Source organism: Nematolebias whitei, chromosome 3, assembly GCF_014905685.2.
Source record: "Nematolebias whitei isolate Nwh7 chromosome 3, NemWhi1, whole genome shotgun sequence".
Classification (NCBI taxonomy): domain Eukaryota; kingdom Metazoa; phylum Chordata; class Actinopteri; order Cyprinodontiformes; family Rivulidae; genus Nematolebias; species Nematolebias whitei.
Window position 1 is genome coordinate 4,482,184 of NC_056500.1, and position 25,665 is coordinate 4,507,848.

At 42.1% G+C, this 25,665-nt stretch overlaps 1 protein-coding gene across 1 annotated transcript in view; it reads right to left on the reverse strand.

Annotated features, from left to right (window-relative positions):
• zc3h3 (zinc finger CCCH-type containing 3) overlaps window positions 1-25,665 on the reverse strand; it is a 97,461-nt gene that overhangs the window by 20,250 nt on the left and 51,546 nt on the right. The window contains exons 4-7 of the mRNA XM_037674448.1: window positions 21,108-21,261; window positions 9,319-9,482; window positions 1,429-1,477; window positions 894-1,049 (exon numbers count right to left, since the gene is read on the reverse strand). Coding sequence (XP_037530376.1) covers window positions 894-1,049; window positions 1,429-1,477; window positions 9,319-9,482; window positions 21,108-21,261 — 523 coding nt within the window. The remainder of the gene's footprint in view (window positions 1-893; window positions 1,050-1,428; window positions 1,478-9,318; window positions 9,483-21,107; window positions 21,262-25,665) is intronic.

Genomic DNA, 25,665 nt, shown 5'->3' on the forward strand with positions numbered 1-25,665 from the left:
CTGCTAACCGTACCATGCTGCTAACAGAACCACTCTGCTAACAGAACCACTCTGCTAACAGGACCATGTTGCTAACAGTACCATGCTGGTAATTGGACCATGCTGCTAACAGAAACGCTCTGCTAACAGTAACATTGTTGTTATAACACTATTTTAATTTTAATTACTTTTTATTGCTGTATATTGTTGTCTGTCTAAAACAGGTCTCAGTGTGAGTTACTTGTTTGTTCTGATTCATCCACTTGCACCGTTGTATTCTATCATGTTGTTTACTATGTTTCTTTTGGACCTTGCAGATGTTGTATTCCTTTTCACTGTTGGTGCTTTGTTTTGTACTTTTGTTGCACGCTTTGGTATTTCTTGTTTTTTTTGATGAGTCGAGACGGTTCTTCTAGTCCTGAGCATTTCATTGTTGACCTTGTGTTGACCTACATATGACAAACAATAAACTAAACATTTCGGACAAATATGTCTGAAACCTTCACATTAAGGCTAAAACCTTTTTTAAGTTTCATGACTATAAATGCAGGTTTTTATCAACTTTTTTAACAATTGTTTTCTTTTCCATTAAGAGCCTTGGGGGCCGGGTGGCGATTGTCCAAGAGCCACTTTTGGCCCTCGGGTTAAATGTTGCTCACTTCTGCATCGATGTTTTGTTAAAAGCAAAAAAAAACACGTCGGTAAAGGCTTTTGAAAAGTATTTTGATATTTTTTGGGCTCAAATCTGGGAAGTTTTGCATTTACCCAAGTACTTAAATGAAAATACAACACTTTATTACTGTACAAAGGGTTGCTGTTGACTTTACAACCAGTTCTTGGTGACAAAACAAAGTAACCACTATCTGAAGAAGAAACAAGGCTCGACTTCTCCCTCCTGTTCTTTAACGTGTTACCTGGTGCAAACAGCTACTTTGTCCGGGTCGTGGATGAAGGGGCAGCTTGTGCCACGGTTACATTTGCCGAAGCGGTTGTAATACATGCAGTACTGCTTCTGCTGCTTTTTCTGGCGAGCGTGTCGGATGATGGCGATGCTCCTCTGGACCGCGCGGCTGTGGAGATGCAGACAAACCACAGATTTCCACAGTAAATTTTGACGTTTCAGGTAACTTTAGAGGAGAAACTCTGCAGGGTGGTTTCGGTTTCAGCTCTGATCCACGTGCGCGTTTCTGAGTAAAGGTGTTCAACATATACTAATTTTAAAGGATTACTTTTACAGTCCTTAGCTGAGGTGACGAAAGGCACTTAATACTGGGAGAGAGGATCAGATGAAAACTTCTTGGCTGGATTGTGTTTCATGAAGGTGCTGCAGTTGAAACAGCACCAGCAGGATGACCTACATATAACTGTTGATGACTAAAACTTTGAAGACTTGTGGTCGGGACTCGCTGAAGAACTGTTGGGAGGTGAAAGGGGCGGTGTGGACGTTACCTGGCGTGACGGCTCAAAACAGGAGACACGTGTGGGCCGGAGGACTTTCCTGAAAAGGAAGGAAAAAGACACTGAGCACAACTGAATCCACCAAGTCCTCAACAGATCCATCAAATAAATGAGTCTGTTTAAAATATAAGAATGATTTTTTTTATAAACTCACTCCAATCAGCTGGAAAACAAACATAAAATCCATAAAACTTGATTATTTTACTGCTTTGTATTAAAACCAGAGGCGTGGACCGATTCAAGTTGTGCATCTTGGACTTGAATCAAGTTTGTTTAAACTTTAGACTCAGCTTGATAAAACCACGCACGTCTGTTTGACATGGACTTGACTTTTTCAGGGGATTCTCACTGAGCTGAAATGTTTTGGGAGAATTGCTGAAAACTCAAAATTGCAAGAAAACTTGTGAATTTTTAGCGACCAAATGACGAGTGAGTCGTGTTTTAGAGGTACAGGTTGCACAATTTTATTCTCGTCTGTTGTTGTTTTGTTGTCCACCTCGGTTTGGCAACAGTCCACTTGATTACTTTTATTTTGAAGTACACTGAAGAAATAACGATATACAGTTTTTCATTAATTACTATTTATTATCGAGGCAGTTTTTAGACCTGGACATTCGTCTTGAATGATTTCTGTCAGAGGAGAGCGCTATGATGGTGTCAGAACAGGTCTTGCATTCTGAAGACGGGTTAGAGACGCCCACAACTTTGTGATTATTTTATGAGAAAAACTGTTGCTTAGTTTTGTAGAACATGTTTAAAACTCAACAAGGAGATTGTGGGTCTCTGCAACTGCTGAGGATGTTGAGAACCCAGCAAAAGCTACGAGACATTCTGGAGACATCCAGGAGACATTCTGGAGACATCCAAGAGATATTCTGAAGACATCCAGGAGACATTCAGGAGACATTCTGGAGACATCCAGGAGACATTCAGGAAACATCCAGGAGATATTCTGGAGATATCCAGGAGATTTTCTGAAGACATCCAGGAGACATTTTGGAGACATCCAGGAGACATTCTGAAGACATCCAGAAGATATTCTAGAGATATCCAGGAGAAATTCTGAAGGCATCCAGGAGACATTCTAGAGACATCCAGGAGACATTCTGGAGACATCCAGGAGATATTCTGAAGACATTCAAGAGACATTCCGAAGACATCCAGGAGATATTCTGGAGACATCCAGGAGATATTCTGAAGGCATCCAGAAGATATTCTAGAGATATCCAGGAGATATTCTCAAGACTTCCAGGAGACATTCTGAAGACATCCAGGAGGTATTCTGAAGGCATCCAGGAGATAATTTGGAGACAGCCAGGAGATATTCTGAAGACATCCAGGAGACATTTTGGAGACAGCCAGGAGATATTCTGAAGGCATCCAGGAGACATTCTGGAGACATCCAGGAGACATTCTGGAGACATCCAGGAGAAATTCTATAGCCATCCAGGAGACATTCTGGAGACATCCAGGAGACATTCTAGAGACATCCAGGAGACATTCTGGAGACATCCAGGAGAAATTCTGGAGCCATCCAGGAGACATTTTAGAGACGTTCTGGAGACATCCAGGAGACATTCTGGAGACATCCAGGAGAGATTGTCAACTAGTGGCAGTCTTGTGGAATACCACCATTTGACTTGAAAACACTTGATATCTTACTCAAAACAAAAAGTATCTACCATAATTTCTGGCCTATTGAGCGCATCTGAATATAAACCACACCCACTAAATTAAAAAAGATAAAACAAACTTGTACATATGTAGGTTGCACTCATCTATAAGCTACGGGTCATCACGCTGCCTTTCGAAACCCTTTGGTGATGGAGGATTATTGTTGCACTGCTTCACTGTCAGGATCCATCGGCAGACATGAGTAAAAGTTGCTCTTTTCATGAGACCAGTTTTGGTAAACGATTTCTCGCTGCTAGTCATCCAAGCCTCCCACAGAGTTCAGCATGCCATTTGAAATGCACGATTCACACTTATTTCAAGTGGCTGCAAATACTTTGTTGTGCCCCCCCGGGGGGGGGGGGGGGGGGGTATTTTTTTTTAACATTTGTTTACACAGGTAGTTTCACTGAGTCACGAGGACCCACCCACCAATAGAGACGTGTACTAGGCAGTTATGAGAGCATCTGAGTGTGACGAGGCTAAATGTTTTGGCGGCATGAAGCTCATTAGTCAGTCAATTAAAAAAAAAAAAAAAAATCCATAAATTAGCCGCAGCATTGTTTAAGCCGCAGTGTTCAAAGTGAGTGGAAAATAGTTGAAGATTATAGTCTAGAAATTACGGGAATTAAGGAAAAGGGCATCTCTAATACATTTCTTGAATCAAGATAGTTCACCTGCATCTTTAGGCCAAGAGAAACTCTTTTGAGGACAACAAAGTCAATGTTTTGAGGACAGTCTTTTGAGGACAGTAATGTGGACATTTTAAACAGGGTAGGCAGGTGATTAGAAAGCCATCCAAGTTAATGTGAACATGTGGCCAAAGCATCTCACACGTTAGGGAGCGTTCAACAAGACTTAACGACCCAAACGCCTCACCGCATGGAAGGTTGGGTCATTGACCCAACGACCCTACTTTTATGATCATTTTAACAACTTGTACGCCTGGAACTTCCAATCCAAACTCAAACTGAAGAAGTCCTTTGGATGTGATGGAAGGTCTTCAAGAACCAAGAGAGGTCCAGTTGTCTTCTGCTGAACATCTTAAGATGATCGTGGCCTGATTGACGGAGAGTCTACACCAACCGTACAAACTATGTAGACCAGCGGTGTCCAAATGTTTTCATAGATGGGCCAGAACTGTCCAAATGAAAGGACTTGTGTCCAGAAAAATGTGAATTTAAGAAAAGAAAAAAAAAATTAAAGCGTGATCCCCCCCACCCCCATTTTTAAACGCTCAACAACTTGAGCAATATTTTGGAGAAAGGTTAAAATGTTTAGTTTAAATTATTGCAGATTCAGAACATTAGGAGTCTCATAAACATTAACCAGGCAGCACGGTGGCACAACTGGTAGAGCTGCTGCCTCTCAGCAAGCAGGTCCCTGGTTCAAACCCCGGTCCAGGGCCCTTTCTGGGTGGAGTTTGCATGTTCTCTCCGTGCATGTGTGGGTTTTCTCCAGGTGCTCCAGTTTCCTCCCACAGACCAAAAACATGCATGTTAGGCTGATTGGTAACTCTAAATTGTCCCTAGTTGTGAGTGAGAGAGTGAATGGTTGTTTGTCTCGTTTGTCTCTATGTGTCCCTGTGATGGACTTGCGACCTGTCCAGGGTGTACCCCGCCCCTTGCACAGTGATTGCTGGACATGGGCACCGGCGATCCCCGTGACCCAAAATGGAAGAAGCGGGTAAAAGATAATGGATGGATGGATAAACATTAACCTTTTTTATTTTAAGAATTAAATTTATTAGATTTTTTGGGGCCTATTGTTCATTTTCTTGTGCTTGGAAAGAAAATTTTCAATTATTTTCGGAGACAAAAGCTTAAAATGAGTAACTTCTTTAAAAAAGGGGGTGGAGCTTCAAACACCTGTTTGGACCATGGACGGCCCAAAAGGGTCATAGAAGTTCTGAAAAACCGTCCATCTGGCAGTCGTTAAAACAGATTCATGGAAGGTTTGAAGGAACACTGATTAAGTTGATCAACTTGTATGTCGATGATACTTTATATTATTTTAAAAATGTCCAATTTCTCCCCATCGATTATTAACTCAACAGAAATTATTTTCTTTGAAAACACGTTATATTTAGCCAAGTTTTATGAATTATTATCCAAAACTACTTTTTGGTAGGTTTGTTGTAGGATAAAGGGATTAATTATAGCTGAATATTTGTATTGCACCTAATATCGCTCATTTTGAGAAGATTATTGTTTTGCTGTTAAAGCTAAAAATTTTAAAAGTATCACCGTTAAATCTAAAGAATCTGGGTCAAAATTATATAATTCTTTAATTGTAGTCATGGGTCACACAAAATCACTCCAAGGGCCGCAAATGGCCCTCGGGCCACACTTTCGGACACCCCAGATGTAGACTAAAGTAAAAAATGTCATCATGTAAAAAACAGTCTAAATCCTGAACGACGCTCAGTGAATAAAAACAATAAATTTCATCAGACTTTCAGGACCCCGCCTGACCACTTAAAAGTGCTTTTAGAGTATTCAGTTAATCCAGTTTACTGCTTGACAGTCACACTAGTACGAGTACATAAACTCCTCCAAACGGACCCATGCTGTGAAATGTTAGCACAATATTACAAGCATGTAGTTCTGCATGGTGATAAAGACACGGACGCACATTTAAAACCATCCCCAAGTATTTCTGTTTAATTTCATTTAAAAGACTGCCTTGTTTTCTCACTCCTGATGTTTAAAGTTTCATCTAAAATAAATTGTTATTTTTAAATTCTAACAATTCGCCTCAGATGTGACAGAGCTGAAGATGCATGTTTGTGCAGACAGATGCAACAAGAACTTGATATGTTGCAGGTTATTTATACGCGGTGGTTTGTCACGCTGGTGCCAAGGTGAATCGTGACGTCCGGCTCAGTCTGAGGACATCATAAATACTGCGAAGCCCCCCACGAGCACTGGTGGAGGGAAAGGTGTGCGAGGGTCTGTGGAGTTTATGAGGAAGGGTGGGCGAGAGGACAAGGAGGCGAGGAGGTTAGGACGGCCGTAGATCTTAATCAAACCTCTAAATTTGGAACTTTTATGGCTCTTGAGGCTCAAGCAGAGCTGGACGAGCATTGCAGGACGTGTAACCTCAGCTCCCACTGGAAGGAAACCCAATGTGCATTTCTGGAGGACGCAGAAACGCAGAGGAGGAGCGAGTTGGGATGCCGGTCACGGGTTTACCAGAACGCAGCTCTTCAATTTCACCTGAAGGCTTTGTTGCACTGGAATGTGTTAGGAGGGAGGCAGAGGAGTGGAGGAGGTAGATCTGGGCTTTAATCTGCACCATCCACTTCACCAGGACCTCCCCTTTGCCGCTCTGAGGGATGAGGACTTTATTATTTCAGATGGCAAATCCAGCCTGCTCCCCTCAGTTCCTCAGAAAGTGTGTGGCTACAGCTCCGGCCACAGACATGAATAAACTCCACCGCATCACCTCGGCGTGCGCGCAGACCGACTGCAGGCCTGAACGGTGCAGAGAACCAAACCCTGCAGGCGGGAGCTTCAATCCCAGCTGACGTTTGTCCAAAGCACCAAGCAAACAAAGCAAAACTGTAAATGCTGCCATGAAGCAACAGGTGAAGTTTGAGCTCTTACCGTCACGTCACGACTTAAAATGACTGGAGTCTTTACAGAAAAAGTCTAAAATGTAATAATGTGTCACTACTTTATGAGATTTTCTTTTATACAGATGTTCTAACGAGTGAGAAATAATTTGTGTCATAACTAGCAGCTTGTTTATTATATTTTTTTATTCTACACAACTATGCAGCACCTGTTCTTGATATTTAGTTATTATTTTTTTCCAGAAAAGTAAATCATGTTCTTCTGGCTGCTCCATTCAGGGGTCTCCACAGCCTCCATCCCTCCTCATCTCAGCATCCTCCCCTGCTAATCCTCCACTACATCCCGGAACATTCTCTGTGCTCTGCTTGTCCTCCATCTTCAACAAACGTTGTCTCGTATACTCACTGTCCCTCCTCTGCACATGTACGAACCGTCTCAGCCTCGCCTCTTTGACTTTATCTCCGAACAGCTGCCTCTCTGATAAGACTTAGTTCTTTTTGGTGTCTGAAGCTTTTAGTGCATTTAAAGTCTGTGCAACATTTTTGTATGAAAGATGCAATATAAATCAACATTTTCTCACAGTTTGGGAAGAGTTTTGTCCGCTAAACTGATCCGAGTCATTGAAAAACAAACATCAGCCGAGTCTTAACCTGAAACGTGTTCTCTTTCTATTACAGATTAAAAGATCAAATCGTTGCCTTCTTGTTCCTTGACACTTCAGAAGCTCTACAGGTATACAGCAGTGAAAAAAAATCCTGTCTTCATTCAGTTCCTTAAGTCTTTTTTTAACATTATGAACAAGAACAAATAAAAAGCCAGGTGATGCTGAACTTTTTCAGACATTTGGGAGGTTCTGTGTTGGTTCTGATGTGCTGGAACGATACAGAATCAGAATCGTGGCCCCAACTGCTCCAAATGGTAAAACTAAAGAAGAAAATCTCCACCAAAGCAAAAAATCAGTCACACGCTTTCTTTCTTTCTTTCTTTCTTTCCTTCTTTCCTTCCTTCCTTCTTTCCTTCCTTCCTTCTTTCCTTCCTTCCTTCCTTCTTTCCTTCTTTCCTTCTTTCCTTCTTTCCTTCTTTCCTTCCTTCCTTCCTTCCTTCCTTCCTTCCTTCCTTCCTTCCTTCCATCCATCCTTCCTTCCATCCTTCCTTCCATCCATCCATCCTTCCATCCATCCATCCATCCTTCCTTCCATCCATCCATCCATCCATCCATCCATCCATCCATCCATCCATCCATCCATCCATCCATCCATCCATCCATCCATCCATCCATCCATCCATCCCCTCTTGTTCCAAAGTCAGGTCTCGGGGGCAGCAGCTTGAGCAGGGAGGTCCAGACTTCGCTTTCCACATCCTCCTCTTCCAGCTCTTCTGGGAGGACTCCAAGGTGTTCCCAGACCAGCTGAGAGACATGGTCTCTCCAGCATGTCCTGAGTCTTCTCCGGAGTCTCCTCCCAGTCTGACATGCCCAAAACACCTTCCTAGGGAGGCGCACAGGGAACATCCTTACCAGATGCCCGAACCACCTCAACTGGCTCCTCTCGACATGGAGGAGCAGCGGTTCTACTCAAGAGTTTCTCCTGATAACTGAACTTGTCACCCTTTCTCTAAGGGAGAGTCCAGCTACCCTGCAGAGGAAACTCATTTCCTCCACCTGTATCCACGATCTCATTCTTTCAGTCTCTACCCAGAGTTCATGACCATAGATGAGGGTAGGAACGTAGACTGACCGGTAAACGGAGAGCTTTGCTTTACAGCTCCGCTCTCTCTTCACCACAACGGACCGGCACAGAGTCTGCAATATTGCAGACGCTGCATAAAATCAGTCTGTCAATCTCACGCTCCATTCTTCCCTCACTCGTGAACAAGACCCAGAGATACTTGAACTCCTCCACTGGAGGCAGAACCTCACCCCCGACCTGAAGAGAACAGTCCACCCTTTTACGACCGAGGAGCATGGCCTCAGATAAAAATAAAAATAAACATGATTACTAACACAACTGTTAAAAACGACCTCCATTTGACTGTTAGCTTATGCTGTTGAGGTCTGGCAACTTGAATTGCTCTTCTTTTGTTTTAAAGCACTTCCATACAGCAGACAAGTTGGCTCGTTACATCACAGCAGTCACAGCAACACGGCTGACGTAAACTGAGGACAGCAGGTCAAAGCTCAGAGCTGCGGTCTTGTTATCCTCATGTTGGGGGTTTGAGCCCAGGTTGTGTCAGGAAAGGCATCCAACGTACAACTTAATGTCAAATCTTTTACACAAGTTAACTCAATGTGCCGACCCATGCAGAAGGGAGCAGCCGAAACTAAAAACAACAACAAAAGTAGTAGGAATGACTTCAACTCTTGCACTTTTTTCTTGCACTTGCACATTTTTTCTGAATATTGTACTGTATTGTTGGTGTACATGTTTTCTTTTATCTTTTATATTTTATTCACACCTTTATGCCAAAGCAAGTTCCTAGTCTGTGAATCCTGCTCATTGACAATGGCAATAATAAACTGAATCTGAACTCCCCATTCTACAACTCTCCACCAAGTTTCATTGAATTTGCCTCAAAAAATTTGATGATCTTAGTTAACGGAGTCAAACGTGGTGCGTTGATTACACGCATGTACCTGTTCGGTTGATTGACATGTTTGCCGTCCTGGTGCGGGACAGTTTATTGGCTGACACTCTGTACAGGGACCCTCGAATCCAGCACATTCCACTTCCTGTCCAGCGCTGAGAAAATGACGGGTGCCTGTCGTGAGGAGACCTGAGGCGGTTCTGAAGGAAACTCCTGAGAGAAAACAATAAAAAACAAAGATCTGAAGGATGAGTGAGTGAATTGGTGAGTTAGAAAATTATCTCCTCATCCATCTTTTAATCCCACACCTCTTTCACCAGTCTTCCCCTCCAGCTCTTCCACCACATCGCCCCTTCTTTACTTTATGTTTCCCATCCTGTAGCCCCCCCTCCCCTTCCTCCCATGTCACAGCACTCTGTTAAATTGCTCCTCTAATGGAAAGGACGGCAGTGTGGAAATGGAGAGAATTGAAAAGAGGAGAGGAGGAAATCAATGAGATAATAGGCAGGGCAGGGGGCCAGAGCAGCGAGGTTGGCCCCTACGCCGGAGTGTAGAGACCACACACGCTCCTGCTGTACGTACACTGCACACAATCACAGGGGTCTGCACACGCATCCAGGAGGCACTCTGTGGGCGGCTGTATGTGCGCGGTGGCTGTACATGCAAGGCGGCTGCATGTGTGTGCGTGTGTGTGTGTGTGGGGGGGGGGGGGGGCAGAGGGGTGCAGGGGTTATGGCGATAAATTGCACTGTCCTGTCACTTCTATTTGGGGTGGATTGGGGCTCGTGTGCAGGGCGCTGCTGGAGGTAATTTGCTGCCGTATTTCAGATGGGCTGGAAATGGGTTTGGAGCGAGAGTTCATGCCTCCCATTACGGGGAAGAGAGAGGGTTACCCCTGAACGCACGCCGCGCTCAAAACAACCAATGCTTAACGCGCCAAGAGCTGCTGCACTGCTGCAAAGGAGAGGACGAAAATAAAACAACTGAGCGAATATCAGCCATCAGCTGCGTACGTGGACCACCTGAGTGTGAGCAATAACTCAGCTGCTCAGACACTCGGTTTCACCGATACAAGATCAGTGGCTGCCCTACATGGGGCAACGGCAGCCAGGGGAGCTGTAATGGGGGCTAATGTTGAAGCGCTGACTGTCACCCTGGGAGGCTTAAACAAGAACCGGACGGGCCCCACAACCACAATGGAGGTTAATGGGGATATGACATGAGCTGTTAACACAGACAGCAGTTAACCCTGACACGGGGCTGCAGTCAGGAGTGACCGAGGGTTTTAATGCACAGCACGTTAGAATGGTTATTCACTGAGTTTTAACCTCGGTGTGATTGGACAACGAACCTCGGTCACTTATGTTTCCCAGCATCCTCAGTTCGTCCATCAGGAACCGTAAAACGACACAATTCTTTATGATTTAGCATGTTCAACATATATTACAGCTCTTTAAATCAACTACCAATCATCTTCAGATGACACAAATGGCATGGTTCTATTGTACTGCTTGACTTTTTTTTTTTTACATCACACAGTATCCCACCCTCAACATGGATGGAGTCAGCTATTCATCTTTGCAGGGCTGTTCCACTGCAGTGACGCAGAGGCAGGACACAAAGTTCCCCCTCTGTGTGCAGAAAAGTCTTTATACTCTCAATTTATCAGTCACCTGAAGAACAGACGTTTTCGGCACATGGAAAATCAGGACATAATACGAGATGTACGGTTCTGACTTTTGATAATATTGTAATATAACATTTTGCCATAATTAATAAAATACTTGACAATCCTAAATGAAGATCTCAATATCTGTCCAGCTAAAAGTACGACATTCATGTGGAGAATGTTCCAGGTCGGTTTGTAACTCTACCAAATCAATCGTCTGTGGCTTTGGTCACTTCGTACCCAGATGTTTTGGGAGGCTCTTCAAGCTTGTCACCAAAATACATCTTTAGTTCTTCTTTTCTTCCTCTTTTGGCTTTTCCCTCTTCAGGGGTCACCACAGCGAGTCGTTCTCCTCCAGCTCACTCTATCCTCTGTCCTCACTCCAACTACCACCATGTCCTCTCTAACTGCATCCATATATCTCCTCTTTGCTGCATTTCTAACATCCTTCTACCAATATACCAACTGTCCCTCCTCTGGACATGTCCAAACCATCTCAGTGTGGCCTCTCTAACTTTATCTCCCAGTTTGTTCAACCTGTCCTGTACCTCTGATGATCTCATTCCTAATCTTATCCATCCTTGTCTCTCCTAAGGAGAACCTCAACATCTTCATTTCTGCCACTTCCAGTTCTGTCTCCTGTCTTTTTGTCCACGTCTCTGTCTCCAGACCATACAACATAGCTGGTCTCACCACTGTCTTGTAAACTTTTTCTTTGACCTTTGCTGACACCCTTTTGTCACAAATCACTCCTGAAACTTTTCTCCGTCCACTCCATCCTGCCTGGACTCTCTTCTTCACCTCTTTACCACACTCCCCATTTTCCTGGACAGTGGACCCCAAGTCCTTGAAGTCCTGCACCTTTGTGACCTCTGCTCCTTGGAGCCTCACTGTTCCACTGGCCTCCCTCTCATTCACACACATACTCTGTCTTACTACGACTGACTTTTATTTCTCTTCTTTCAAGTGCATACCTCCACCTCTTCAAGTTCTCTTCCACCTGTTCTCACCACAGATCACAACATCATCTACAAACATCATAGTCCATGGGGATTCCTTCAAATTGAATTCAGACGATGCTAAGCACAGGTCAGAACGACTCCATGCTCATTAAAAATGCATTCGCTCAGACCACCTTCGTAGGTGATTTGGTTTATCTAATGTAGCCCTAGAGAAGTAGCGGAGTTATTATTTGGACGTCTCAAAAAGGAAATGTTAGCTCAGCTATTAGCTGATTAAAAATAAACAAGAGGTACACTGATGTCCCCCATTGCTGAGCATCAGTGTAAAAGTTTGTAGTTTTTAAGATGAGTGTTTTTCTGGACTGGGATTGAACAGGAATGTAAGTAAACCTTGATGTTGTGGAACAAGATATTCAAGTGGGTAGGAGTTACGCTGTGGAGAAGAACAGATGGAAGTTTTTATTTTTGCTTGTCCAAGGCAGCGCAGAGTGACAGATCCTGATGAGCGGAGGGGGACATTTTATCCACCATCAGGCGCAATGAAGGCGCCAGGGGGTGATCAGTGGTGGCCTTGATCACCTAAATTGTTAGTCAGTGGATTTCCAGGATGCAATGTGGTGAGCTTTATCCTTTAGTTTATTAATTTTGATTACTTTTAAGAGCTGGTAGTTGAACTTGATTTCACTGTAAATATAGGCAGACCTCAGACTTGGACAGGAAGTTAAAGCCAGAACAGGACCACGTTCCCTGACTCCTGGTTCCAGTTCAGACTTCAAGTCGCCTCATTCCATCTAAATTAACAGAACATTACTCTTGTTAAAACAATAATTACACACCTCTGATTCAGATAGTTCTTATGTTGCTGCTGAATGTTCAAATAGTCAGTTTTCTCCCTCGCTGAGATGTAATTAAATGGAATGACATGTGACACCACGATTGTGCGCAGGGAGCAGGTAAGACTTAAAGCCCCACATACGTAGCGAGTTCGCAGACACTGGTCCCAAAAAATGGATCCTGCCAGTGAGAGAAGGCAGAAACACTTGGTCTATCAGTGCAATATGTGTATGGGTCAAGATGTGTGCTGCATCAACAGGACAACAGTGTTGTTGCTCCATATTTCCCCTGATAAGATACAGCACGGTGTTTTGCTCCGACACCGAGCTCTGTGAGGTCACTAATCACTGTTTGCACCTTCATTTTTATTACATTACGTCTGTTTGGTCGTTAAGCTCATCGGGATAACTCTAATGTGTCCCAAATGGCTCTGAACCGTGTTAATGTCAAAATAACATCATGGTTCAGATGTCTGAAAGTCATTTTTTACAGGAACATCATCAGACCTGCAGACCCTTGTTTACAATATGGTTATGGATACAACAGTGGACACAAGTGGAGATAAACTGCAGGGTCTATTCATTTATGTCTATTAATCCCTCTTTTTAAAAATCAGGCAAATCCAGTTGACATCACAACTCTCTTGGAGGGAGGCCCAGGCCTGAAGATGCAGGTTTTTGGACTGTGGGAGAAAACTGAAGTACCCCCAAAAAACATGGAAACTCCACACAGAAAGACCCTAGGCGTTGAACCCAAAACCTTATTGCTGAGGCAGCAGTACTAATCACTATCCATCATGCTACTAAACAACCCATATAGGTACAAAAAATAAAAAAAAACATTTGCCATAGGATTCTGTGTATCGTCTTTGCCCATATTGTACCCACCTCAGCCTGCTTATGCAATATTTGCAGCAGCCCCAACATCCAGTGTGTGATCTACCGGAGTACTCATTTCAACTGAAAGATGCAGTGCATGCAGGATTGAACACATGCACATGGGTACAAAATGACAAAGGTTTTATGCATGAATGAGAAGCTGTAATCGTTTTGTACCACAAAGATGCAAAATGCAAACTGCTGTGAAAACAATGGTATTGTGTGGGTACAAAATGACAATCAAAGTGAGGATTCAGTTTGGGAAGTCTTGAGCTTCATCTGACTATCAGCCAACTTTCCTGTTATGTGTTCGACGCTCCTAAAAAGAGGGACTGATTACCAACTCCACGAACAGGAAGGTTTTGTTCCAGGAGGTCAATTTAATATTTAAGTCTAGTCAAGTCAGATTTATTTATATAGCACATTTAAAACAGGACCTGTTACCAAAGTGCTTAACAAAAAGATCAAAGCATCTAATAAAAAATAACAAGATATAATTACAGCATCAGGAATAAAAACACAAAACATAGTCAGGAACAATCAAATCAACATAAACGCACAAACGCATTCAGAAACAGTATCAACGTTCATCACCAGCCCATCAGTTACCGAACTGCAAAACGACTGACGATAACATTGAGCCCCACTCTTACAAAAGTTATGAGTCCTGTTCATTATTAAATCCAGTTTTAGATGTTTGCACATAAATTATGTTGACTGTAAATACAAGAAACCTACACCTTCAAAAAAAAAAAACTTACAAAGTACGGCAAGAAATCAAAACATCACAAATTTATGTTGTTTTTATGGGAACCTCGAAAGACAAAAAGAAACGGAAATAAGCAGAGGATGTGAAGTTTAACATCTTTGATTCCAAACTTACATTTAATGTCTGGAGGTCAAAGAAAAAAAAAATACATTAAACTCGTTCAAAACAAACGGTAAAAATATGGAATAAAAAAACAAAGGACGGGGCAAGGGCAGCAAGAACCTCCCTGGAGACGGGTCCACATTTGTGTGGGCAGGTGTGTGTGTGTGTGTGTGTGTGTTAACTGCTCTGACCATGCGATGCACAGATAAAGGAGAGCACAGATTCAGCACTACCGGAGCCGTTGATGAATGTTCCGACTTTTGTTTTAGTGACAAGGAAGAATTTGGAGGGTCGCGCTGCTGCTCAGAATAATGCTGCCCTCGTCTGTTTGTCTGCAACCCAAGCGTTAGCGAGTTCATATCGGGAAACAGTTACCCTTGAAACAAAGCACAGCAAAAGCAACAACAACCAAACAAACAAACAAGTCATCTGAGCGTGTGGACTCTTTACACTAATCAAAGCAGCATCCGGACCCGTTAAAAATTTACATTTATGTGAAAATGTTGCGTAAACGACGAGAGTTAAACGACTTAAACGTGAGTTGATGTTCAAAACAAGCTGAACAGAAGCAAAAAATACGCAAAAACGTACCTAAAAGTTCCAATTAGCAAAACCATAGCTAACGGCTAAATCAACAGTGGCTAAAAACTAAAACTAACAAAACTGTGGCTAAAAACTAAAATGATCAAAACCACAGCATAAGGTAAGTTTGGTGAAATTGTAAAAAAAAATGCTAATTTGAGCTAAAATGTAGCTAAAAGCTAAATGTGGAAAAACTGAAGATAAAACTAACAAACTGTAGCTAAAATCTAAAATTAACACGATAAAATTGGCTAAATTATAGTGAAAGGTCGAAATCAGCAAAACATTAGCTAAAAGATAAAATAAGCAAAATTATAAACTAAAAGCAAAGTCTTGGAAAAATGCATTTAAATGCCACTTTTATCTAAACTGAAGCAAAAAGCTAAAATTACGTAAATTATATCAAAAGCTCAAATCTTTAAACTATTTTAAAGCTAAATGTTACAAAACCATGGAATACAGCTAACATAAGAATAAAATTATACATACATAGTAAATCATAGCACACTAAAATCAAATGGCAAACTGAGATTTAAAAGGTTAAAACAGCATAAAGTATGAGGAAGTAGTAAAGAGTAAAAAACATGTGTGGAATAAAACTTTTAACAGAAGAACAACAGTGAGAATGCTGAATTAGCATTTTACTATCAAAGGTATGGATTAACAATTAATTGCTTTTGCAATAATATCGCGATATGATAAAATTAGATTTTCTAATCGCAAAGGCTGCGATTTGACTGGTCACGTGATCTGGTTACGTCACTTGCGAGTGAGCGGAGCGGAGCGGAGCAGAGCAGGGAGCGGGAGAAGTCATCACTGCGTTTTAACCGGTTGCACGATGGCGTCAGGCTCGACAGAAGCCGACACATCTGAAAGTTTGGTACCGGAGAGGAGCAGCACGTCCGTTGTTTGAATTTATTTTAGCTATAAAAAAGAAGACGCTGCACAACGACATGTGTTGTGCAGAACCTGCCTTGTTGCCGTTTCCACCTCTCGAGGGAACGCCACAAACCTTTATCAACACTTAAACAAACACCACAAAGCCATTTACGATAGTTGCACGGATAGAACGCCAACGAGCAGCGCTTCAACTTAAAGTAAGCAAAGCAGCAGCCGACAGGGATCACTGACCGAACTGGTCGAAGGTATTACTCCGTATGAACATAGTTCGAAACGGCACGAGGAAATAACTCGAGCAATAGCGGAGTTCAAAGCAAAAGACCCGATGCCCATTAATACAGTGACAAAGCCTGGGTTTACAGGTAAACACAGTGGACAAGCGGGACAGAACGCCCTCGCACACATTTTAGCCAAGTTGCTATCCCGGAGCGATAGAAAATCTGCAGAAACGAAGCCGCAGCGGAGCTGAAAACAGTGGAGCTCTTTACAACTGAAACAGATTTATTGCTCGTGCTCGTTGAAAAATAATCGCATATAAAATCGTAATATTGAGGTAAAAAAAAAAACCATTGCAATTAGAACATTTTCCAAATCACTCGGCGCTAGTTAATGGAAGTATCCACGATGAGAGAGAGCAGCTGCAGGAGGACGACACATGACTACGAGCGACAAGCGAATGACAGACGTGATAAGTAACGAGTAAACGGATGACCGGGGGGGGGGGGGGGGGTGCATGTGGGAGAGGATGCGGGAAAGGGAGAAGTGAAGATGAGGGAGCGCTGCTTCACTTTATTGCCCAGTCTCTTACATCCTGTGCTGATCGATACTGAAGCACTAAAGAAGATGAGCACTCGGAATACGTGTGCACGTGTGTGTGTGAGCGTTGATATACAGCGCACACACATACAGACAGTGGACTTATTTGGGCTCGAAGTGTGATCCCGTGCTCGGTGTTTTGACATTAATAGAAGATAATATGGAGATGGAGCCAAGTGGAAGACAAAAGCACAGATAAAAAAAAAAGCATCAGCCGTAGAAGTTCAGAGAATTCAAAACGGACTCAAACGGCTGAAGACGAGCTGAAGAGGCGCTGTAACTCATCCTTCAGCGCGCACGCTTTACCGCTTTCTTAATTCAACTCCTGATGCTGTTAATGGAGTTAATGTTGGGATTATATCCATTTGCTGGAGGCGGGGCTTGAAACACTGCAGCTGACAGCACCTTTCTCAAACTGCCACCCCGCCGTAAATCACCCACCAGGCTCCGCCTCTTTGGGGCTAAAACAGGTAAGGTGGCATTATGATGTAAAACTATATTTAATAGAGAAAGAAAAACTAAATAATTTGTAATGCACATAAAACATTTTTTATGCTCTCTGGATTGATTTATTCTCAAGAAGACAAAGTTATTACAATTACATTAAACAAGTCCCGTTTAAACAATTCATTTTGCTTAATTTTATGCAGCTTTCACATATAAATCAGTTTGGTTCGATAAAACGTCACTTGCAGATTGTTCGAGCTGCACGCTGACAGAGTTGCAGAGTGTGAGCGGTTACTGTGGGCGTCTGTTCTGCTGCAGAAATTAAAAAGTGCCATTAATTTATCCGCGCAGTCAATGTTATGTGACTTCCAGTCGCCACACACTCACTGAGGCGTAGGTTAGCGCACGACTTGAAATTGTTCGGTTGATTAATAACGGTATAAGAAAATATCTGGCCCACTAATTATAAACCTCTGACGTTACATCAATACAAGCATTAACAGTAACTCTGAGGACGCATTTGGCAAGAAACAGACAAATCCTCCACTACAAAGATACATTTAGCAACTTTAGCGTCATGTTTTGCAGAATGACACGACTAAAGGAAGGCTCGAGAACGCTGCAGGACTCAGAACAGGCCACGCAAATTTCTCAAAAATGAGGAATGAGAAATTGAAACGGGCTGCCACAAATTAAATGTGCAGGAAGGAAACTTCACGCAGCAGATGCTGGTAGTTTTCAGCTCAGTAACTGAACTGAACAAAGAAACATTCAAATGCCCAGGAGTGGGAATCTTTTAGAACGTCGTGTTTCTGATACACAGATTCGGTGACGATGAACCCATTTTAATCACAGTTATTTACTTAATCGTTATAACGATTTATCTTTATTTGTCTGTTCAGGCTTCTTATTTCAGCTGCTCTCTCCTCAGCTGATCTTCTGCCTCCATCAGCATCTTCCTCCGTCACACCGACCCTCTGCAGATCCATGAACCTGCTCTTTTTTCCTGCTTGCTCTCGACGAAGGCGGACGCTTTTCCCTCCCGCTCCTGTTTCTGTGCTTTTTATTTGCACCTTTCACACCGTCTCCCGTCTAGGACACAGTGTGAGATATGATTTTTTTAATACCTCCTCTTCCCCCGCGTTTCTCTTTTCCTACCTAAATGAAAAAGGCAGTGCCTCCCATGAGGCCGCGGCCTCAGACACCTCCGTCTCCCCATGTCTGTTTGTTTATGTTTTACTCGGACGGGCTGTACTGAAATGTAATTTTGTTATGTTTCAGTGCAATGACAATAAAACTGATTCTGTGGCCTTCCTCTTTTCCTCAGCTCCATATTGATCATCCTTTGACAGATCTGTGCACTACACTCATCTACCTTCAGTATCTCTATATCTTGTGTCTCTCTCTCATTCACGCGTGGATTCTGTCTCACTTCCACTGACTTTTCTTCCTCTTCTTGTCAAAATACACCTCTACCTCTCCAGACTCTCTTCCACCAGCTCTCACTCTCACTACAGATTTGCCATCTGCAAATATGAACTCCTGCTTGACCTCACCTACCTTGTCCATCACCATCACGAACAAGTGGGGGTTCAAAGACGACAACTTTTTTAAAACTGTGACAAACAAAAAGTCTGCACCCAAGCAAGAACAATAAACTTGCCTCCAAACAAATTGTGCTGCAGTGTGTCACAGTTTAGGATTGTTTGTTCCGGGTATTTTTTGATGTACATGAAAAGGCACGAGACTTCAGCTGAATGGGATTAGCAGATGTGACAAAGCAGAGGTGAGCAGCGCTCGGTAGTCATGAGCTCATGCAGGTCTTTGGAGCTGGTCTAACTGATACATAAGTATGAAGGGAGAATGGGTAAAAGGGGCGGTGGGGGGTGAGGACAGCTCCTATGGGACCTGACCTGTCCCCCTCCCTGCCTATCTCTCTCCTCACTTGTACACATGGTGATATTTCACAGGATGTCAAGAGGCTCAAATTGAAAATCCCTTGATGAATCAATATTTACTGCAGCAGCTAAATGAATAGTAATAAGTCACCAGAGGCTGAGGCCAGCCAACAACCAGGGCCCCTCTGCCTTACCAAATCTGGATTACACAAATGATACACACCCCTTCACAAACAATCAAACACATCGCGTAAAATTATTTAAATTATATGGTTTTCTTGAAAACGAACTTTTTCACGGCAAAGACGATCCAATAAAAAGTTCTCCAAGTTTGTTGAGGACCTTTCAAAACTTCAAGACATTTCAATGACATAAAAAAAAATTATATTTAAGAAAATAAATAAAAGATTAGAAAAGTTGTTTTCACGCGAAAAAGCCAGGGCAGCACAGTGGCGCAACTGGTAGAGCTGCTGCCTCTCAGCGAGCAGGTCCCCGGTTCAAATCCCGATCCGGGTGCCTGTGTGAGTGAGAGAGTGAATGGTTGTTCGTCTCGTTTGTCTCTATGTGTCCCTGTGATGGACTGGAGACCTGTCCAGGGTGTCCCCGCCCCTCGCACAGTGATTGCTGGACATGGGCACCAGCGACCCCCGTGACCCAAACTGGAAGAAGCGGGTAAAGATAATGGATGGATGAAAAAGCCAGATATTTGTTGTTCTGCTGTACTTTTACTTTTTTCTTCCATATAATTATATTTAGTTAAAAATCACTTGTGGTGCATTAATCAAAAGGGACATCGGACCGGCAGGATTAAATTCACATTAAAGGTAAAGACTTCAGGATCTTTTCCAAGCAGCTTCATGTTCCTCTGACCACAGACGACATTATAAAATAAATAAAATAGAAAGTTAATGCAACTGTAGCCACCCACCTAGAACGTGGACGCAAGAAAAAATACGACCCCATGTTGAGCAAAATTATAATGCAGATAATGGAAAAAAAAACAAAAAAAACATCTAAAACAGGGATGAGAAACATTTTTATCGAGGGCCAAATCAAAATATTTAACGCAATGGAAGGGCCACATTGAGAATTTGAAGATGCATCTTTTAAGACCGATAATCCGGAAAACTTTTTTTAAAAAGCTTTTTCTTGTTGCAGCATAGTTAGCATGCAAGATAAAAACATGTCTCCCAATATTATTTATTTATGTAAATGAGCTCTGAATATGTTAGCCTAAATACATACAGAATAAAAAAGTGTCTTAAAAGTCTTTAAGTTTTAGTCAAGTCTGGAAACAACAAAACTTAAAATACACTTTCACTTAAATGTTTTCAATGTTTTTGACCAACACGTTTAATTTAAATTCCCTTAAGTTTCACTGATAAATTGCAAACTTTCATCAACTTTTTTAAAGATAGTTTTTTCCTATTGTGAATTTTGGGGGCCGGATGGTGATGGTCAAAGGGCCACATTTGGCTCGTGGGCCATATATTGCCCACGTTTGATCTAAAACCATTCAAGCTGAACTCTAAAAGTGTCGTCACTTTCTGGTCACACCATCCACCATATGTTAAACGGACTCCACGGAAGAAGATCCAGGACCAAAGGTTCTGGGACTGATGAGACAAATCTGGAGCTTTTAGTCTCACGTCACATTTTATTTTATTTTTCTCTGTGGAAGAGTCCCAACAAATGTATCCGTTTGTATGTTTGACGTAATATCATCTAATTGTAAATTAATTAATTTCAGCTACTCGTGCACATTGATTAAGTTATTATTTTTTTTTTTTTACCTTAATACACTCGAAATCTTCAGAAGCAAAAACCCTTCTAAATACTTCATAATGATGAAGCTCTCTGGCGACTAAATGGTTAATTATTGGTTATCTTCTGTGTAAACAGCAGCGGCATAAATACCTGATCTCTTCCAGTTATGACTGAAGAGTTCTTATAAACGCGCATGTATCTGTTAACAGATTACCTGGCAGACTGGATCTTCTTGGTCCGCCAGGAGAGGGTGGGGTGGTAGGGGAGAGCGTAGGTCAAGGTGCCAGAACTCGGGCGGGTCACCATCTTGTAGCGTGTCCTGAACACCCGCTGGGAGGCGGGGCTTCTGTAAAACGAAGACGCAGGATCTGTGGACAGTAATAATTAGGAACGGCTTAGTGAGAAATTCTACACAACCCAACACGCACGCACGCACACAGAAGCAGAAACCAGCAGGAAACTTATCCACTCAGCGTGTCAACAAATGCGCATTCGTATCATTTCAAATGCACGGAACTGCACGCACATGCACACACACAAAGTTTGAGGACTCTGGCAGGTGTGCTCTTTAATAAGCGTCACATATAAAAATGAGTGGGAATAACAGAGGCAGAATTTTTATGAGTCTAATAAATCATGTGCTCTGTCTCTCTCTGCGCTGCCTTCATCCCTCCTGCCCAGCCTCCCTGCTTCCTTCTCACTTTAAGTCTCATTCGTTATATTATTTTACAAATCCATCAGAGAGGAGCCATGAGAGGAGCGATTGAAACAGGAAAAAAAGAGAAGAGAACTAAGTGTTTTTATTTATTTATTTGGCTGCGTATCCATCAAGTTGTTTTATGATAGCCCGGCCCGGCTGGCACACAAAAAGCAGAATTTGCATTGTGGATAATCTGAGCTCCTGTTCACATCATTTTCCTGAGATCGAAGACTTCACGAGCCAAGAGAGCTTCTACTGAACTCGGAGATTGTAAAAGTTTGGGTTTTATGGTTTTAAATCTTCTCCATTGCATTAAGTGGTTGTTTGATACAAGCAAAAACGGACGAGCTAACGTTTCTTTTCCTGTTCAAGCTGTATTTAAAATGCACACAAGAGCAACGCTGAGCGCTACAACATCTCAGATCAGTTTGACCGAACAAGATGGCAAAACTAGAGCAGTCCCTAGCAACACCAAAATGACAGAGTTGCTCATTTGCTCTGCTACAACTTTTTTTAAAACTGGTCCAGATGACATGATTTGACATTTTTTTTGCTGTTTTTCAACAAGTCTTACATAACGCAGATTTGCAGGGTCCTGCTGTCTATGTTCTAGCATCACATGTGGTCATGAGATACTGAGAGAGTGAGATCCTGGATCCAAGCAGCTTCTTCCAAAGGGTGGCCCGGCTCAGCCTTAAGGTGGGCTCTCATACGCTCCGACTGCTGACGGCTAGCTGACAAACAGTATTCACAAAGGGTGTTTCAGGGTTCTTAACTACCTCGCTTGAGTAAAAAAAAAAAAAAATGCAATTTTGACTTTTTACCATGTTAAAACAAATGGAGACAAATTTTCCTCTCTAAAAAGTCACTAATGTCTTGAACCCATCAAGAGAGCTAGAGCTGTATTTACTAGGTGTGTAAATCAGCAGCTTTACCACGATACGATATCGATTTGTTTGTATCATGATACGATTTTTCTCGATATCACAAAGTCTGTCACGATACAATTTCGATTCTATTCGATTCACACGTCTAAGATCGATATATTGCGATATCAAATGTCCATCTCATTTACATATAAATAAATTTACAAAAAGCAATTCAAATATGATTTAACCGTTTTATTTCTGTCATTACAGGCACCAGGCATTTAAATAAAAAAAATTTTTTGTTAATTAATGAAAAAATAAAAATAAATGACCTGTTCAGTATAGTCTCACATTTCTTAGAAACAAAAATAGATATTGATTTTACATAACATGGCTATCAATGTCGTGTTTCTTCTTCAGGCGAACGACCAAATTTGTTTTGTTTCCCGAGTATTTTAACTCACACTGGCACCTGTTGTTGCACACGACACGAGTTCTGTCTGTTGAGTCGTCCTTCTGTGGGAATCCAAAATATTTCCACAGTGTTCATTTACATCCAGCAGCAGAGTGAGTGAATTTCATTGTGTTTTCTGCCTCGTCTGCCATGTTGCTGAGGCGGCCGCAGAGCGCAGCCACGCACGGAAATGGCGACACAGACGTGCATTGGGAATTTCAAAATAAAAGTGTATTTTAAAGATGACGATATGAATTGATATTTTAGTTTTGTCATAATGTAATCGAATCATTAATCATTTAATCGATATATCAATTTAAACTGACGTATTGTTGCACCCCAAGTATTTAGACACCTTCATGGGAGCGTTCCTCTAAAAGAAGCATGTCCAGGTCTAAAAAAATATGCCGATAATAGATAATAATTATTATAGAATTGTTCCAAACCTGCCTGTCTTAATTTAAATATGCACTCCAGTAAATCATAAAAATGAGTGCTGCTGTCGAGGCAGGTACAATGTGGGCAGAGGTTGGCGACAAAATAATGTTCCCTGCCTAAAATACAGTTTTGCAAACCGTGCACACAAAATTTAAATAAAAATATATTAATCACAATGTGGTCACATTGTGCATTTGGTTGCAAACACTCAGAATTCAGTAATACTGTAACAAAATGTGTATTATTTTTATATTGAGTCAGGTTTAAGTCATCAGTCAGATGCTAGCAGCCCAGAAAGATAGTAAGTTTAGAGACAGAATGACTTGGAGCTGGTCCTCCTCATCAAAAGGAGTCGACTGAGGTGGTTCAGGCATTTGATTCTGATGTCTCCCGAGTGCCTGGATCTGGAGGGGTTTTTGGTACATCCAACTCAGTGGAGACCCCAGGATAAATCCCAAACTCTGATTAGGGATTATATATCCTCACCGGCATGTAAACACCATATTATTCCCAAGAAGGAGCTGAAGATTGCCACCGGAGAGAGCGATGTCTTGATTTTCCATATCAGAGTCAGAGTCAGAGTCAGAGTTTCTTTATTGTCATTCGCACCTCATGTGGTACATGTGGTGGAGCGAAATTATGTACACAGGGTCCCAGTTACATCCAACAATAAAATGTATAAGAAAAACAGTAATAACATCTAAGATGTGAACTAAGAAAAACATCAACTAAATATACACTAAGCACTCATAACATAAAACATTGAACATCACCACAAACATGAACATGAGTCTGTGAGCAGATGTGCACGCATGAACACATCAACATTGAAACAGATCAGCAGCAACATGAAACAGATCAGCAGCAACATGATATGGTTTTTCACAGTGATTATTCTAGTTAGAGATTCATGAGTCTAACAGCCTCAGGGTAGAAGCTGTTCCTCAGTCTAGTGGTTCTACACTTAATGCTCCTTAACCTCCTTCCTGAGGGGAGTGGGGCAAAAAGTGTGTGTGCTGGGTGGGTGGGGTCCTTCATGATGCAGGTGGCCCTCTTCCTGCATCTGGAGGTGTAGATGTCTGTGATGGTGGGGAGACTGATTCCAACAGATTTCTGTGCAGCCTTCACCACTCTCTGCATATATGGACCTGTTACCTCTGCAACCCAACTATAAATAAGTGAAACAAACCGTATGGAAATGGAAAGATTGCAATGTGGCTTTGACCTTAGTGGTCAAATAATCCAGCTGGTTTTGCTAATTATCTACTCATGCACTGCATCTCCAAGTAAAACAGAGTTCGACACGCCTTAAAAGCCCATAATGCAGTGAAGTGGTTCCTTTCACATTAACTGGTGAGAATTCCTTTGAATGAAACGTCTCATCTTTCAAACTGTGACCTCTGATCTCTCTGATACCACTGTTCCTTTGTTTGTAGCACACTGGAGTCACTCACCACCACGTATCAACCATAAAGCCAGGCTTGCTCTTCATCAGTCTGAGAGCCTCGTTTGGCTCGACCGCAGCCTGCGACCACAGGGTCCAATCACTGTTCTTTTTGTGCAGGCAACAATCACAAGCTTAACATTTATTTTCCAAGTATATACTTGTTTTTCATTAAATCAATCTAATCTCTAATCAAAAAACCCTCTTAGGTTTCAAAGATGATGATTAATTGACCTGTAGAAGTTTACATTTGTAAAAACATCCGGTTATAAACAATATGCCACAAACTGTACGATATCCCATAAAAACAAAACAAAACAAAAAAAACTTATACCAGTCTGCGATTAATGCAACATGGATCAGTTATTCAATATATTCATTCTAGTTATTCTACCATCAAAAGTGTCATCATCTGCACTACTTCCTGTCTCAACCAATCATTTTCTGAGGTGGTCAGTGGCAGCGCTCAGTTTCTCTAATGAGCTGAGAAGAGACGGAGCGACTGAAGGGGTAAAGAATCGTAAAATGAGTTTATACACTCCGTGACATGCTCACTTCCCACCACCACTTGGATACATTTTATTAACTATAAGGATTGTTGTTTAAATTAGCATCTAAAAACAGCGTGCTAGTGAAAACAGCAGAGACAACTTCCACCTCCCCCTGTGCCAGCTGTTGTTTCATTTGTCAGCTGGGATGCAGCTTTGGACTAGCAGGAGAATTCATCTCGTAAAGATGTTTACTGTTGAACTGAGCGCCGAGGGAGAACCCACAGCATTTTTATGATACATGTGCAGCCCAACCAACCAACTAACCAATCAACCCACCAACCAAGCAACTCAACAACCCACCCATTAACCAACCCAC